Source organism: Bufo bufo, chromosome 10, assembly GCF_905171765.1.
Source record: "Bufo bufo chromosome 10, aBufBuf1.1, whole genome shotgun sequence".
Classification (NCBI taxonomy): domain Eukaryota; kingdom Metazoa; phylum Chordata; class Amphibia; order Anura; family Bufonidae; genus Bufo; species Bufo bufo.
The window spans coordinates 20979380-20995654 of NC_053398.1; the positions used below are offsets into that span (position 1 = coordinate 20979380).

The 16275-nt window shown below is 45.9% G+C and overlaps 1 protein-coding gene across 4 annotated transcripts in view; it reads left to right on the top strand.

The window, feature by feature from the left end:
- The window catches only part of ATG13 (autophagy related 13), a 29453-nt gene that overhangs the window by 3338 nt on the left and 9840 nt on the right, over positions 1-16275 (top strand). For all 4 annotated transcript variants that reach the window (XM_040409163.1, XM_040409164.1, XM_040409165.1 and 1 more), the window contains exons 2-10: positions 5742-5823; positions 7363-7443; positions 7518-7637; positions 9179-9225; positions 9887-10027; positions 10869-10909; positions 12870-12966; positions 13207-13305; positions 14450-14540. In XM_040409163.1, the coding sequence (XP_040265097.1) occupies positions 5755-5823; positions 7363-7443; positions 7518-7637; positions 9179-9225; positions 9887-10027; positions 10869-10909; positions 12870-12966; positions 13207-13305; positions 14450-14540 (786 nt within the window). In that variant the 5' untranslated portion in view covers positions 5742-5754. The remainder of the gene's footprint in view (positions 1-5741; positions 5824-7362; positions 7444-7517; positions 7638-9178; positions 9226-9886; positions 10028-10868; positions 10910-12869; positions 12967-13206; positions 13306-14449; positions 14541-16275) is intronic.

The following is a 16275-nucleotide window of genomic DNA, read 5'->3' on the forward strand; positions in this document are numbered from 1 at the left end:
ATTCACAGTCACCACCGTCTCTTGCGGTCTGCAAATTGAGGACCAGCAAAATATGAATACAGTTTGTGTTGCATCCGCGTTTTTTGCCGACCTATGGTGTCGTCCACGCTTTTCTGCCAAGTATGGGACATGTTCTATCTTTTTTTTTTGCGGAACGAACATACGGATGCGGAGAGCACATGGATCTTCTGTGTGCATTCTGTATCTGTGTGTCCATTCCCCAAAAATACAGAACATGTCTGCAAAATGCAGACCACGGACCCTGTCAGTGGGTCTGCAAAAAATATATATGGACTGCATCTGTATTTTTCGTATATCTGCAGTTTGCGGACCGCAAAACTGACGCGGTCACGGGCATGAAGCCTAAAACGTATGCCTTCACAGGTGGATGGCACCTACATGTCTTTTGAAAACAGCGGGAGGCGGTTTCCGTGCTGTCACCCCGTGTTTCTTGGCGCTAGATTAGCACCAGATTCCGCCGTCAAAGTCCTCTGTCTGAACCGCCTAGTGGGGTGAGCTTATGCTGTCAGCTTTTCTGGTGCTGTTTTTGAGGCCAAAACCAGGATTGGATTTAAGATGAGGTCAGGCAGAACCTGTCCTTAATATTTACTGTCCCTTTATGATCCACATTTGATTTTGGCTTCAGAAACTGCATCGGTAATCCTGAACGTGTAAACCAAGCGCTAGGGCTCATGCGCACGACCGTATGTATTTTTTTGTGTGGACCCATTGTAACAATGCCTGTCCTTGTCCACAAAACGGACAAGAATAGGATATGTTCAACGGACTTGCGGACATGCAGATACAGAATGCATACAGAGTCATTTCCGTTTTTGGAATGGATTCAGACAAAAAATAGGTTTGTGTGCATGAGGGCTTACTCGTTGTCTCTCAAAGTGCTCCTTGTCCTAAACACATGAGGGTAGGTTTATCAAAACTGGTGCACGGGAAAACTGGCTGAGTTGCCCCTAGCAACCAATCAGGATTTCATCTTTCAGAAATCCATTGGAAAATCAAATGATCAAGTACAATGGTGCAGAGATCCGCTCATTAGCCATGTGCTTTTAGAACTAATGAGACGTACATTGGCTCAAAAGTCATTCACCTGTTTGTCTTGTGTCGCGCTGAGTTTCATTATGTCATTTATGACCCTAAGTCCTTATTCACACATCGGTGAATCACAGACGTTTTCTGTCCATGTTCTCGATGATATGCAAAATAACCGCAGAGCCCCAGTTATGGGTCTTCAACACAGTGAAAGCCTCCAGGGAAGGAAAACCAAGCTCTGTTTTTAGAGATCACCAGATCCACCATATTAAGGTCTCTTGCACACGACCGTGTGCTGGCCGGGCCCATGCTGCGGACCGCAAATTGCGCGATCCGTCCGTTCTGCAAAGAAAATAAGTTCTATTTTTTTACGGAACCCCATGGAAGCACTCCGTAGTGCTTCCGTTCCGCATCTCTGGATTTGCAGATACATTCAAGTAAATGGGTCCGCATCCGTGATGTGGAATGCACACGGCCGGTGCCCCGTGTGTTGCGGACCCACCATATGCGGGCCTCAAAATGTCCACGGCGGGGCAACGGCCTTGTGCAAGAGGCCTAAGTGGCCCCTATGTCAAGATCCAGCTCTGTTCCAAGCCTTAAAGGGGTTATCCCATGACTAATGTCAAAAATCGGACATGACAACCTCTCTCTAACAAAGCTAGAACCAGCCCTGTACCTCACATGGATCCAGAGATCTCCACATTCATTGCTCTGCTAGATTTATATCAAGCTGACAGCTGAGGGGGCGTGTCCTTTCTGCTGAAGCTCAGGAGGCGTGTCTCAGCTCTCCCTATCACAGCTCAGGAGGCGTGTCTCAGCTCTCCCTATCACAGCTCAGGAGGCGTGTCTCAGCTCTCCCTATCACAGCTCAGGAGGCGTGTCTCAGCTCTCCCTATCACAGCTCAGGAGGCGTGTCTCTGCTCTCCCTATCACAGCTCAGGAGGCGTGTCTCTGCTCTCCCGATCACAGCTCAGGAGGCGTGTCTCTGCTCTCCCGATCACAGCTCAGGAGGCGTGTCTCTGCTCTCCCGATCACAGCTCAGGAGGCGTGTCTCAGCTCTCCCTATCACAGCTCAGGAGGCGTGTCTCAGCTCTCCCTATCACACCTCAGGAGGCGTGTCTCAGCTCTCCCTATCACAGCTCAGGAGGCGTGTCTCAGCTCTCCCTATCACAGCTCAGGAGGCGTGTCTCTGCTCTCCCTATCACAGCTCAGGAGGCTTGTCTCTGCTCTCCCTATCACAGCTCAGGAGGCTTGTCTCTGCTCTCCCTATCACAGCTCAGGAGGCGTGTCTCTGCTCTCCCTATCACAGCTCAGGAGGCGTGTCTCTGCTCTCCCTATCACAGCTCAGGAGGCGTGTCTCTGCTCTCCCTATCACAGCTCAGGAGGCGTGTCTCTGCTCTCCCTATCACAGCTCAGGAGGCGTGTCTCTGCTCTCCCTATCACAGCTCAGGAGGCTTGTCTCTGCTCTCCCTATCACAGCTCAGGAGGCTTGTCTATGCTCTCCCTATCACAGCTCAGGAGGCGTGTCTCTGCTCTCCCTATCATAACTCAGGAGGCGTGTCTCTGCTCTCCCTATCACAGCTCAGGAGACTTGTCTATGCTCTCCCCATCACAGCTCAGGAGGCGTGTCTCTGCTCTCCCTATCACAGCTCAGGAGGCTTGTCTCTGCTCTCCCTATCACAGCTCAGGAGGCGTGTCTCTGCTCTCCCTATCACAGCTCAGGAGGCTTGTCTATGCTCTCCCTATCACAGCTCAGGGGGCGTGTCTCCCTATCACAGCTCAGGAGGCAGTTGAAGGATGAAACTGAGCATGTGCGACCATCTCAGTGAGCAGGACAAAGAAATAAGAAAAAAAACAGCAGCTGGCGCTATACAGATACACTTTATTGAATATCTCAGTGGCTATGCAAAATTTTTAATTACATGCTATTATAAAAATATTCAGATCCAAGTGCTGCATTGAAAGCTGTAGAATATTTTTCACGGGACAACCGCTTTAAGGATGTGACAAGGGAAAAAACGTAAGCCAGTTATCTATCCACAGAAGGCTGTTTCAGGGTGTTGCCCCTCATCAGTGTGAAGTAGGATTCTGGCTAACCGGGAGCAATGCCTAGGAGGCTACTGTTCTCAATGAACAGCGCATAGATCCATTGGATTCAATGGGTATACTCGCACGTCGTTTTTTTTCTGCAGCATACTCTAGGTCCATTTTTTGGACTAATCCTGCTGATTAGTCTTGGGTCTGTGAAAACCAAGGACAGCACACAGATGCCACCTTGGCCAGACAATCCCCTTTAAGTTGCAAGTACAGGTGCTGGCAAGCTATTGGCTGTAATTCACATGCTGACAAAAACTCACTGAAAAAAGTGGCCTAAACAAGTGGAAATGCTCCAAACCCAGACACTAGCGTGTCTATAACCGAGTAAGCAATTCCTCCGCATGCGGTCCGCAGACAACGGCAATCCCCAGCAAAAAATTCACCAAAATGATACGCAACTGACAATACTAGCTAATTCCTCAGGCCGATGTTAAAAGCTGAGAACTTTGCCAATATCTTCCAGTCAGGAACATATCGGAGCCCCTCATGCACCACGTCACGGTGTCTCAGCACGCATTGTCAGTTGCGTATCATTTTGGTGCATTTTTTGCAGTGAATTGTGTAATTCGCATGCCCCCTAGAATTAGCTGGGTGATCTTTTCATGTTTAAGGTTGTATGGCTTGTCGCTAGGATATGCCATCATTTCTGGCCTCTGGGACCCCTGTTGATCCTGAGAATGAAGGTGCTGTGCCCCTTTTGTTTCCCCTGCACAGCAGCACCCTGGCCACCCACTGCCCAGGGAACTGCAGCTGCGGACTCTTTTGTTTTCATGATCCACGGGTGTCCCAGAGGTTGGACCTGCACCGATCATAAAGTGATGACATATCCTAGTGAAATGCCATCGCTTTCTAAGAGGAGAGTACCCCTTAAAAGGAAGCTATCACATCCTCTTGGCCTCCGGGGCAGATACCAAGAGCAGAACTTGCCAATGTTCCACCCACTCTAGCGGCCCTAGCTCTAGTGCCCACCCTTCCACAACCCTAAGCGGGATATAAGTCTGCATTGTCATGCTGAATTACATTCCTCCTGCTCCATAGCCGTACTGTCAGCCTTGTGAACCAGGAAGACCAGGATGAACAGTGCTACAGGTCATATCCGGACGGGAGTGACGGCTTTGCATCAAACCTAGGAGAAGCAGAAAAAAACTTATTTTAATTGGAAAAAAATAACGCAAATGTGATTATCCTGAAATAAGCGGAGTTGTAGGTGGTAGGAGTGCGGAGAAATCATAAGGATTAATGAATTTCTCAGGTACCTTCCGGGAGATCACTTTGAGCTTATATAACTGAATATTCAGATTCTGCTGTTCCCCAGGGATGTACTGGCTGAAACTGCTGAGCATGGCACAGTTGGCTTCAAAAAGCTGATCGTGGCATCAAACACCCCCTCCTCGGAAGGAAAGCGGCTGCCCGAGAGCTGATGTCTTGTTATCAGTCCCTGTGTGTAATGCCCTAGTTAGCGCGTATCCTTAAAGGTGACCCCCAGGCGCCACTCCGTTCTGCTTATTCTCCTACCTCGTCGTCCTAATCTCCAACCACCAGCGGGTTTTATTAACCACTTTTTGAATCATCCGGATTTATGTAGAATTCTTAAAAATCAGAATTAGTCAAATCCTCAGGGTTAATGTATAGTACCCAAAAATGGTGAAATGACTTGCTGGGTATATTCAGGATCTGTGTCATACAGAATGCAATTATTTCAAGATTCAAGATCTTCTTTTTACTGGTAGGAGATAAGTATCCGATTGGTGGGGGTCTGACCACTGGGACCCCACCCATGAACAGGAGATCTGGGTTTCCCCATATGAATGGCTTAGCGGTTGAACATGCACACTGCCACTCCATTCATCTCTATGAGATTACTTGTAATGGACATCCGTCAGCAGTTTTGTCCCTATGACACTGGCTGACCTGTTACATGTGCGCTTGGCAGCTGAAGGCGTCTGTGTTGGTCCCGTGTTCCTATGTGCCCGCATTGCTGAGAAAAATGAAGTTCTAATATATGCAAATGAGCCTCTAGGAGCAACGGGGGCGTTACCATTACACCTAGAGGCTCTGCTCTCTCTGCAACTGCTGTGCCTTCTCCACTTTGAATGAGAGGACCAGGCTGGGAAAACATCATCACACCTGGCCCCCTGAATCAAAGTGCAGAGGTTGTGGTAGTTGCACAGAGAGCAGAGTCTCTAGGTGTAATGGTAACGCCCCCGTTGCTCCTAGAGGTTCATTTGCATATATTAAAACATAATTTTTCTCAGCAATGCAGGCACAGATGAACCTGGTACCAACACAGACGCCTTCAGCTGCCAAGTGCACATGTAACAGCTCAGCCAGTGTCATAGGTACAAAACTGCTGACAGATGCCCTTTAAGTCAATGACAGATTTGTTATTCTCTTTCTCATCAATCAGACTCATGCAAGAATACAACCTATTGTGGGATTGTGACAAATTTATCAAAATTGCATTGTGTATATTTAGTTACCTCGATGCCACGTTGCTGAGGCTGTAGAGGGGATTCAGAATATGTTGTGTGCTGTCACTATAGAGGTGCTGCCCTTGGTTCTGACCCATTATAAACCATAACCTCTCATTTGTTCAGGTTTACAGCCACAATGGACGCCGACCTCAGCCCACAGGACCGAAAGGACTTGGACAAATTTGTCAAATTCTTTGCATTAAAGGTAGAAACAAAACCATGTATATTTTATATTATTCCATATATTTTGATATGTTCTAACACTTTGTTTGCTGAGCACATGGGCCCAGATTTGCTAATATATCTGCACCAAAAATGTGGCACAATTTGATGCATGTAGGGTTTCTGCGATTTTTTCGGACATGCTTGACAAGGAAGTAGGACTTACTGGAAAGGGTGTGACCTAAGATACGCCGTTTTGCACCAATATTGCGCCCCAGTTCTGGTGTAAAATTGTATCTCAAAGTAAACCGAACGAGTATAGAGTCAGGGTAAAGTGTCTGTCCCTGCGGGACCAGATTTATCATCCAGCCTGAGCCCCTGTGATAAATCTGGTGCAGGTTTAGACAGCCGGTCTAAGCTTACGCCATCTTTGGGGTTAGTAAATCTGGGCCATGGGCTTTTTGCATCCCTTGTTGTGATGCAGCTTTGATGCCACATTTCTACATCAGGAAAGGACATGTGAAAGTAGCCTTACATTTCTTATCTGCGTTTTCAATTCCAGTTTTGAGATCCGGCAGAGGATCTTAAAACCAGAATTGGGCTACTTTCACACTGGCGTTTTGGCTTTCAGTTTGTGAGATCCGTTCAGGGCTCTCACAAGCGGTCCAGAACGGATCAGTTTGCATTCTAATGCATTCTGAATGGAAAAGGATCCGCTCAGAATGCATCAGTTTGCCTCAGTTCCGTCTCCAATTCCGCTTTGGAGGCGGACACCAAAAAGCCACTTGCAGCGTTTTGGTGTCCGTCTGATGAAACTGAGCCAAACGGATCCGTCCTGGCACACAATGTAAGTCAATGGGGAAGGATCCGTTTTCTATGACACATTCTTGCACAATAGAAAACGAATCCGTCCTCCTTTGACTTTCAATGGTGTTCAAGACAGATCCGTCTTGGCTATGTTAAAGATAATACAAACGGATCCGTTCTGAACGGATGCATGCGGTTGTATTATCTGAAAGTATCCTTAAAACTGTTCAGATTTGTCCCAATTCATTGTCAATGGAGACAAAACTGATCAGGATGGATAAGTATGCATCCGCTCCATTTTGGTGCTGAACACAGAACCGCTGCAAGCTGCAGTTTTGTGTCCGGTTTACGAAACGGAACAAACCGGATCCGGCATGAAAATCATTGTACGTCAATGGAGCCTGATCCATTTATTTTTTTCTGTTCGCGAAAAAAAAACGGATCCGACGCCGATTGACTTCCAATCATATTCATACCAGATCCGGTTTGTTCAGTTTTGATTTAATACAACCGGATCCAGACGAAACTGATGCATCCGGATGTTTTAAATGGCACGGATCCATTTAATTCCGATTTCAAGATCCTCTGCGGGATATCAAAACCGGAATTAACAACGCAGATGTGAACTAGCCTTGATGCATAATGTACATTTTCACAACGAGAACAGACAAACGATGCAATTATGATGCCTGTAACATATAATTTCTAATCTAATATAGAGTTGTTCATGTTTCTTGCGTTCATAACCTTCACTAGAAATGTCTTCATTTAACAGGCAGTCCAGGTCATCGTACAAGCTCGGCTTGGAGATAAGATATGCACTCGCTCCTCTTCCTCTCCGACAGGGTCAGACTGGGTAAGTGATTTTGCAGATTTGTCGCATACATATTTTATAGGTGCATGTCTATTAACTGTCATGTTTTTCTGCAGTTTAATTTAGCGATAAAAGACATCCCCGAGGTGACTCAAGAAGCCAAGAAAGCTCTTTCAGGCCAGCTGCCAGCCGTGGGGCGCTCCATGTGCGTGGAGATCTCCCTGAAGACCTCAGAGGTAGGGATTATAGCAAGTACGACGACAAAATAATAATCAAAACTGAGGTTGTTGTGCCCCCAAATACCATTTTATATTGACCAGAGCTGTGGAAGGGGGAAAAAAACCTGCCATTAACTCACTTTTATTGTACATCCTCACGGGAAGGAAAACATCTATTATGGATTTTGCCACAAATCCTGCTGCAGAATTTGTGTGTATTAGATGCAGATTTTGTCACGGATCTGATGCGGATTATACCCTAAGCATTGCAAGGGTGAAATCCGCTGTGACACTATGCAAAAAGATGTTGCTCGTTTAAGATCCGCACCAAATATCAGTTTACATGACGATATTTTTCTGCATCATGTGGACATCTCTTCTGATACAGCGCAAATTTTTTGCCCTCAGTTGCAGATGAAAAATCGACAGTATTTTTGCTGCATGTGGATATAGCTTTAGTCTGTGTTCACATTTGCTTTGTGGCTCCTTTTTATCATGGCATAGTCGCCTGTCTCTGACAGTCCCATGGAAAATAAATGGAGTGGCAGCGCACAGGCCTGATCGTCATTCCCTTTATCCAGGACACTCTGGACCCACAATCTCATGAACCGATCCAGGACACTCTGGACCCACCGATCTGATACTTATCCACTATCCTGTGGGTAGAGGATATGTTTACATCCTCACCATGTAATAAACCAAATAGACTCATCGCGGTCTGCTGATTCAAACATTGTTGTCCCCCTGCAGATCAGTGCCTCCGTTGCTAAGAAATTAATCCTTTTGTATTCAAATGAGCTGTTTGGTGCAATGAGGGTGTCACCATTGCACCTCTTCATCAACAGCTCCCTTCTGTATCGTGCTTGGCTCTGCCCACCAGCTCTGAGTGACAAGGCCAGGCAGTGGCAATGTAATCTCACCTTGCCCTGTGTTCTCGCCCGTGCGCCGGCGATTCAGAGGTTGATGCAAGCGCAGAACAGCCTTGATGCTTGCCTGGGCTGACGTCAATACTGTGCACCAAGCATCAGGGCAGTATTGCTGGTGCATGGGCTAGAATGCAGGGCCTGGCCTGACCCTGTCACTTAGCCCTGGGGAGGCGGAGCTAAGCATGATAGGAAGGGGAGCTATTGGTGGGAGGAGGTGCAACGGGGACTCCCTAGTTGCACCAAACAGCTCATTTGCATAATAGAAAAGGTTTAATTTCTCAGCAACTAAGGGACAACAACTTTTAAATCAGACCATGATGAATGTACCGGATTATTTGGTTTATTACATGGTGACAGATGCTCTTTTATTTCATCTTTATTGGGAGCTTAGGTGTCACCCTGTGACTTTCCAGGTCTCGATATTCGAGACAGTGTATCTAGTAAAGAAATTCCTCTGTAAGCTAAATACACGTTTGTTACAATGTATCAGCTCGGGTAAGCAGAGTCCAGATTGTTTAGCTCACAGAGGATTGTCGAGGCTGAACACCATTATAGCTAACCCTCAACAGCGTGCGCGCACAGCAGTGATTTCTCTCTTCTGTAAAAGCCTCATTTTCTTCTTTTATTTTGCAGGGAGACTCCATGGAGCTTGAAGTCTGGTGTTTGGAAATGAATGAAAAGTTAGTGTGCCTTTTTATTCTTAGGAAGTGACGACATGGACGCTCTTAGTTCAGTGAGGGGTACATTCACACAAATGTCTCTGTGTCAATGAGCCAAAACTTTATTTATCTTTTAGTTTTTTCCCCAGAATTAACATCTTTCACCTATCCACAGGATAGATAAGTGTCTGATCACTGTAGGCCCCAAACAATCATGCAAACATGGATCCTCTGCCCCCGTTCCTCTTCACCGCACAACCACAGTGAGGACGATTAACTGAAGCGCTGGTCAAGCTTGAACCCCCACCACTTCATTTAAGTTTATGGAGCTGATGGAGGCTGCAGAGTACAGGGCTGAACTATTTTCTTCAGTCTCATAGGCTTTCAATGGAGTGGCAGGGTTCACGCTTGACCACTGCTCCATGTAATCTCCTCCTCACCGTGGTCCTGCATTGAGAAGAAACTGAGCTTGCAGGACCCCCATTCTCATGATTGAAGGGGCTCCCTGAGATCTGATTCATCTAGGAGTAGCTGAGTGTAGCATAGATGTGGGCACATAGATGAAGTCGAGGATTTCCTCCCAGTATGAAATTCTCATAAGATACATGTATCCAGCTTTAGCTGTAGTTATGTGTTTTTTTGTAATTAGTACGTTTTTCTTGTTTCTCTATCTGCATTGCAGATGTGACCGGGACATTAAAGTCTCCTATACTGTATATAATCGTCTGTCGTTACTACTGAAATCATTACTTGCTGTCACCCGGGTGACCCCAGCCTACAGGCTGTCCAGGAAGCAAGGGCATGAATACGTCATTCTCTACAGGTCTGTGCACTAGGTTGAATCACTTTGCAGATACTTTATGCTTCCAGGCATTCATTATTGATGGCCTGTCCATAGGATAGATCGTCAGTATCTGATTATTGGGGTCCGTCACCCGGTACCCACCACCGATCAGCTGTTTGAAGAGGTGCGCAGCACTCTGGTGAGAGCTGCAGCCTTCGCAAAGCTTACCAAGCCCAGCGCCATACATTGTATAGCAACTGTGCTTGGTCCTGCTGTCCAGGCCCATTCAGTTGAATGGGACTGAGCTGCAAATAGGCCATGTGACTGAAGAATGTGATGTCACCGGCTTAGGCAGAGTTGAGGTGAGCCCTGCGGCCTCTTCAAGCAGCTGATTGGCGGGGGTGCTGGGAGTCAGACCCACAATGATCAGATATTGAACACCTATCTTGAGGATAGACTATCAATATTGAACTCGCAGACAACCCCTTTTTTTATATTTCTTTTCCCTCCATTTACATTAAAAGCTGCATTCAACGTTCTGCTCCGCCACACTGTCATGTCTTTGACCTAACCATCTAGCTCTACCGGGAAACCCAGTGCCCTGTGAGCTAAACAGCCTGGACTGGTACACTGTCGCAAACTCGCACTGAGATTTGTGCAGCTTCCCCTTATGTATTTGGCTCGCAGAGCATCTCTTAGACTGCAGAGGTGTCACTTAAATCTTTTGGGCCCCAATGCAAAGTCTGTAATAGGGCCTCTCCCCTACCATGTGCCATATATAATACCAGTGTCCCCGTATGTGGCAGAGGTGTTTTTTGGCCTCTTCCTATGTTTAAAGCATGTAATATACTTTTTTTTTTTTTCCCCCTTTTTTTTATAGGATTTATTTTGGAGATGTCCAGCTCTTGGGACTTAAAGAAGGTATTGTCGAAAAAAGTTATGTAGCTTTTTGACCCACTGACAAAACTGGATTTGATCAAGCATTTACTCTTTTTATGTATAAGTCTTTCATTCACACTGGTACAATTCATTTAAAAGAGTTGTCCCATTACAGCAACTTATCCCCAGGATAGGGGATAATTGATCAGTGAGGGTCCGACCACTGGTGCACTTCTCCAATCACAATAACAGGGGCCTGTGTTTTCCCCGTTTGAAAGTAACGGCAAACATGCCTGTCCACCTCTCCATTACAGTCTACAGGACTGCAGTACAAGCCACACGGCTATGTCCAGTAGCCCAATAATGCTGAATGGAGTGACAGAACTTGTGCGTGTTCACCACTCCATTGAAATGGGGGGGGGGACATGGGCCCCAGTGGTTGGACCCCCTGCCGATCACACGTATTCCCTATCCTGTAGGTAGGGTGTTAGTTGTTGCAATAGGACACCCCGTTGAAAGGAGTACTTTAGGCAAAACACATTTTGTTAACCTAGTGCTGGGCCGGGGCAGAGCATTTTATGACCAAAGAGAGAATCTGTGTCGTGCCCCGCCCCCTCAAGCCCTGCGATAGGCATAACATAATGCATCAGTTTTACTTAGAGTGTTCTTTTAACAAATTTTCTGGTATCCAAGTATCAGGTCCAGGTTACTGCGTTCTGCAATGATGAATCATTATAGAGGTTTTCCCATCTCAGAAAATGGCGGCATATCCTTAACATATGCACCCATTGTCTGATAGGTGCGGGACCCGCACCTACACCGAGAACTGAGCCCTGAAAATGGCGGAGGGCGCACTATGCATGCGCAGCCGCCCTCCATTCATTTCTATGAGGCGCCGAAAATAGATGAGCAGTGGCTCGGCTATTTCCGTCGGGCCCATAGAAGTGAATGGGAGCAGTGGCCGCTCATGAGCGGTGCACTCCCATTCACCTCTATGGGTAGAGCACCTGGTGGTGGCCGGACCTGGGGAAACCAGGGTCCTCCAGCCACCACTTTCCTCGCTCCGTTCTCAATATGCCCCCATTGTCTCAGATGGGAATACCCCTGTATTATTTTGCTTTACACACTCAATATGTTCCATAGTACTATCGTTAAGAGCTGGAAATTAAACGGACACAAAATCTGGAAAGGACTGAAAGTAAAATACGAAAAAAAACTCCTGTATATGGGGGAAATTGTCCAAAAATGCAACAATTAGGTCATGCTGCAGCTTGACTTAACGAAACTTGTGTGTGCCTTTTACTATTGAAGTGAATGGGATTTTTAGAAATCCTTTTGGTATGTCACAGTGAACAGCATCAGGCTCATTGGTTTATGCATGCAGCGTTCTAGATATAAAGCCTCGTGTGAAACCATTCTGGATTATCCCCTGAAACACTTTAAATGCAAACTTCATTTTTTTTTTTTTTTTGTTGCAGTATAATCTTTTGTGCAAATCTCAGTGTAAATGGCTGCCAGTCTGTGACATGAAGCCTTGGGCATGATTAGCCTTCATTTTTATTGCAGTTTACAGGTGAAACTCGAAAAAATTAGAATATGGTGCAAAGTTCAGTTATTTCAGTAATGCAACTTAAAAGGTGAAACTAACACATGAGACTCATTACATGCAAAGCGAGATATTTCAAGCCTTTATTTGCTATAATTTGGATGATTACGGCTTACAGCTTATGAAACCCCCAAAGTCTCAATTTTGAGGTCCCCTTTGCTCAGGGGGTATGGATTAATTATCTGACTAGAGTGTGACACTTTGAGCCTAGAATATTGAACCTTTTCACAAAATTCTAATTTTAATGCAATTCCTTTTAATTTGCATTACTGAAATAAATGGAGTTTTGCACGATATTCTAATTTTTCGAGTTTCACCTGTATGTGATTTAAATGCAATCATCAGAGTATATAGGGATCACTACAATCAGTCCTCATCCCCGTTTCTCTTTTTCAGGGTTCCAAGCAGTACGTGTCGGGACAGTAGGGACACCCATTGGAACGCTCACCTTGACCTGCGCCTATAGAACCAATCTGGCCTTCATGTCTACCCAGTAAGCCTGGTCACCACACATATGCAGTTATCCAGTAGACTCCCAATAACATGATGTCTACAGCATTATTCACTGCAGAGACGTATAGACTAGCACAGTGCATTATCACACACCTCACTTCTATTAATTATGTATGCTAATGCCCCTACACAGAAGGAGACGTTTGCATAAAAGATAAGCAGTCTATAGGACACCAGGGCCCAGCAGCTTAATAATATCAATGTGTTTGTTGCATTTCAGGCAGTATGAAAGGACCCAGCCCATCATGGGGATTATTATTGATCATTTTGTTGACCGACCTTTCCCCAGCACCTCACACATGCATCCCTGCAACTACAGGTGAGGACACAGGCAGCATGCACACACGGTCTATAGCCACAGAGGACATCAGCTCAGAGTTTTCCCATATAACACACATCTAAAACACTTCATTACCCAGCAGGACATACGTTCTAACTCTCAGCAAGCTTCCTGGCCTCCTATTTAAGTCAAGGCACTATCTCCACTGGCACATGCAAAAATCCCTGTTTGTTTTCTGGTGGTAATAAGCGTGGGTCTCCTTTATAATCAGGACTTAAAGATCTTGACTACCATTCTAGAACAGGCCTGCACATTAGACAGAGGCCTAGTCCCTGCTTAGTAGTGACCATGATGACTGCCATGTAAGGGTTCTTTTACACAGTCCAATGCATAGGCAATTATAGGGAATTAACAAGATGTTCCTGCTAATTGCCTGAACATTCAGTAATAGCGGCATTTACGTGCAGCAGTCATCTTCCCTATATGGGGACAAATGATCGCTACTGTGATCACTTGTCCCCATATAGATTCATTGTTTGTCGAAAGCACATACACAGGGCACTGTGCTGCCTGCAAATGGCAATATTAGGTGCCACATAAAAGATGTGATTTAACTGGCAAATACCTTTACTCAGGGAAATTATTGAGATTGAGCGTTCCTACTGATAATTGACCCGTTCGATGGCCCATAGGCTACTTACCCGATAAGAATAAGGCCGCTCTCTAGCGGCTATAAGAAGACTTGGCTCAGAGCCGTATAAATATATAGTGGCAAGAATGGGATCAGAGGTCTGCAGGAGAAAGCAGGGAAACTGAACCTTGGGAAAGGTTTCCTGTATGGAGCCAAATGACTCTTATCAGGCAGTTCGGCCTATGTAACAGGAGTATGTGCTTTGTTTCTATGCAGTTTTTTATATTGTAAATGACCTGAATAATTATCGGTCTCTGTGGTTACTAAAGCCATAAAGCTGGCCAGTCTTACCAGATCTTTGCACGAGTCCGTTATGTAGCAGTGCTGTGTTTGTCATGCTCCTGTAGCTGTATACAGAGAACCTTGCTCCATCGGGTAGAGCTTGCAGTTGCCTTTGCACATTTCTTGATAGCCTATATTGCACGTGAAGCACTTCTGTAATAGTCTGGGATCATTCTTTTGCATGGGGTTTGTTTTAATGTTTCCTAACAGGGCACCCGAGGAGCCAGGAGCTGTATACCCGTCTGTGGAGGATTCTCAGGATGTCTGTGCCACATCCTTTTCTACATCTCCTCCGTCACAGGTAAATTTGCTCCGTATTGTGTAACACAACTCGCCGTACTGCCATGTTCACACGCTCATTCTAGCATATTTTATTAAAAGGGTTATCCCACATAAAGTATGTATCACTTTTCACCAGGATAACTTCAAAATATATCAGGTTGTGGGAGGTCCAACCACCTGGACTCCCAGGAATCCATAGAACTAGAGATTCCCTGTCTGAATGGAGCGGTAGTTCACATGTTGGTCCATTTCTTCATTCACTTCTGTGGGAATCCTGTCTGTTAACCCCATAGAAGTGAATGGAGCAGTGGATCCACATGCACACACCATTTAAAGAGGGACTGGGGGGGGCACCTCGTTCTCTGAATCTGGATATTTATCACCTGTTCTGTGGAAAGGTGATAAACACATTTCGTGGGATAACCCATTTAATTACTGCCACAAGACACAGGTGAGGTGGACAGCGTCTTTTCCAGGTATAAAGTTGGTGCCTTCGCCATTTATACAGGGAAGCGTTTTATACCAGCACGAGGTGTCAAAGTGAATGTCCACCCTTCTTTACAGTTTATTATCCAAATAGGTGCAGAATCCGCACTGATTCATTTCCTAATGTATCTTGATTGCAGCTGAAGTTCATTTTTCTATGATACAGAGATACAAACCCTCTGCAGAAATATTGATTTAAAAGCTGCAGTTCTGTCTGCCTGTTGCCACCACTAGAGTAAAAGCAAACACAATGCAGCAGCGCTGTGCAAACATAGAATACATGGACTAAAACTATAGTCACTATAGAAAATAATTGTGAGGTACTTAGAAAATAAATTTTAATCAAAATCATTTGTGCCCATCCACCAAGGCAAGGTGACCACAATCTGGATGGGAACCTACACTGATACCCCTCTCTCTGTGCCATCTGACCTCTTACTTCAGGGGAACCAGGCTCCATATGTATACCTATGTCCGCTCCACCACAAGAGCATATTTACTGTATAAGGGCTCATTAAGACGGCCGTATGCTGTCCGCAAAAATGCGGATCCGTTTTTTTGCGGATTAGATGCTGCCCCATTCACTTCTATGGGGCCCTTTTCTTCCACTGCACGGCTCGGCAAAAAAATGTAACGTTCTTTACTTGTCAGTGAAAATCAGGACATGGCCCTGTTAAAGTCTATAGATCAGCAAAAAAACGGAATGCAATCCGGTTTTTTTGCGGACATGCTGAACTGTCCGCCAAAAAAACAGATCCGCATTTTTGCGGACAGCATACGGCCGTCTGAATGAGCCCTAACACTGTGTGCAGTGAGCTCCCTCTAGTGCTAGCTAGAGTGTGTGGGACATGTGGAGAAATCTATACTCACCTGGTCCTTGGTTCCAGCTCCCAGGCTGTGTTCACCGTATACTTCCATACAGATGGGCTCATGTGCACCACTGCAGTCAATGACTCGTGTTGGCGGAGATGCGTCCCCAAGCGGCACGTGATCCAGCAGTGACACATCACCACTGAGACCAGCCATCAGCTTCAGAGGCGTACCTGACCCTTTCTGTGCAGAAGTTGACGACTGGTACCAAAAGTCCATGAAGAATGAAGAGAGCAGGGAGCCCAAACCGGGGATCAGGGCGCAGGTGAGCATGGATCTACAGGTCCTGCCGGAGGGGAAGGGTGCAGTTTAAATTAAAAAAAATACAACAACCTGGACATCCCCTTTGGGCAGGGTTTTGGAGATCTGTGTCAGAAAAATGGAGCACCGATATGTTA